Source organism: Cyprinodon variegatus, unplaced genomic scaffold, assembly GCF_000732505.1.
Source record: "Cyprinodon variegatus isolate N-32 unplaced genomic scaffold, C_variegatus-1.0 Scaffold1976, whole genome shotgun sequence".
Classification (NCBI taxonomy): domain Eukaryota; kingdom Metazoa; phylum Chordata; class Actinopteri; order Cyprinodontiformes; family Cyprinodontidae; genus Cyprinodon; species Cyprinodon variegatus.
Window position 1 is genome coordinate 40,711 of NW_015152429.1, and position 1,119 is coordinate 41,829.

At 40.5% G+C, this 1,119-nt stretch overlaps 1 protein-coding gene across 1 annotated transcript in view; it reads left to right on the forward strand.

The window, feature by feature from the left end:
- drc7 (dynein regulatory complex subunit 7) overlaps positions 1-1,119 on the forward strand; it is a 27,362-nt gene that overhangs the window by 25,001 nt on the left and 1,242 nt on the right. Inside the window, exons 5-6 of the mRNA XM_015405069.1 lie at positions 126-552; positions 689-1,112. Of these exons, the coding sequence (XP_015260555.1) occupies positions 126-552; positions 689-1,112 (851 nt within the window). The remainder of the gene's footprint in view (positions 1-125; positions 553-688; positions 1,113-1,119) is intronic.

Genomic DNA, 1,119 nt, shown 5'->3' on the forward strand with positions numbered 1-1,119 from the left:
AGTTAGAAATGTCTTTATTCCATCATGTGTTTAAGGGGAGCTCAACCCATTCAGAATCTTCCCATAAGAAGCTAATTGTTTCTGTTCTTCCACAGAGTGGAGCATCACTATGAGATGATTCCTAGCTTTACGTCTGCCCAGCAGCAACAAGCCCAGCTGGTCTCCATATTCGTGGTCTGTACATGTACACCAAGTACTATTTTTATAGTCTTCTCCATGAAGCACTTTATGGACCAGGGGACCATTTCTCTGTCCAACATGGTTTTGGTGTTTGGTTCCATGATTTCACTTTGGTGTGTCCTTCATATACTATTCTGTTCCAGCTACTGGAAGACAACATTGTCACATTTGTGAAAAACGAGCTAAAAAAGATCCAGAAGGTTCTAAGTCCAGATGACCCTGAACACTCAGAGACTCTGGAAGATTATGAGGAGGTGTTTCAAAATGATTATGAAGAGCAGAGGAGGATCAGCAGCGAGGCACTGATGAAGATTACAGTGAACTTCCTGAAGATGATGAAGCAGGAGGAGCTTGCTAACCATCTGCAAAACAGTAGGAGATTTTCTATAAATATTTAACATTGGGGATAAATAAAAAATGTAATGTTGTAAAGAGATGGAATCACATTTACTGAAAGAATCTGTATAATTTTGTTTTCTTCCTGGTTTTACTTTTTGTTTTAATTTAGAGCTTCCTGCTTTAGTGTGTCAACCTAAACTTAAATCCAGTCTGAAGAAGAAGTTCCAGTCCGTGTTTGAGGGGATTGCCAAAGCAGGAAATCCAACCCTTCTGAACCAGATCTACACAGAGCTCTACATCACAAAGGGAGGCACTGGAGAGGTTAATGATGAACATGAAATCAGAGTGATTGAAGAAACATCCAGGAAACCAAACAGACCAGAAACAACAATCAGACAAGAAGACATATTTAAGGTCTCATCTGCAGGAGATCAGCCAATCAGAACAGTGATGACAAAGGGAGTAGCTGGCATTGGAAAAACAGTCTTAACTCAGAAGTTCACTCTGGACTGGGCTGAAGACAAAGCCCACCAGAACATCCAGTTCATATTTCCATTCACCTTCAGAGAGCTGAATGTTCTGAACAAGAAAAAGTTCAGC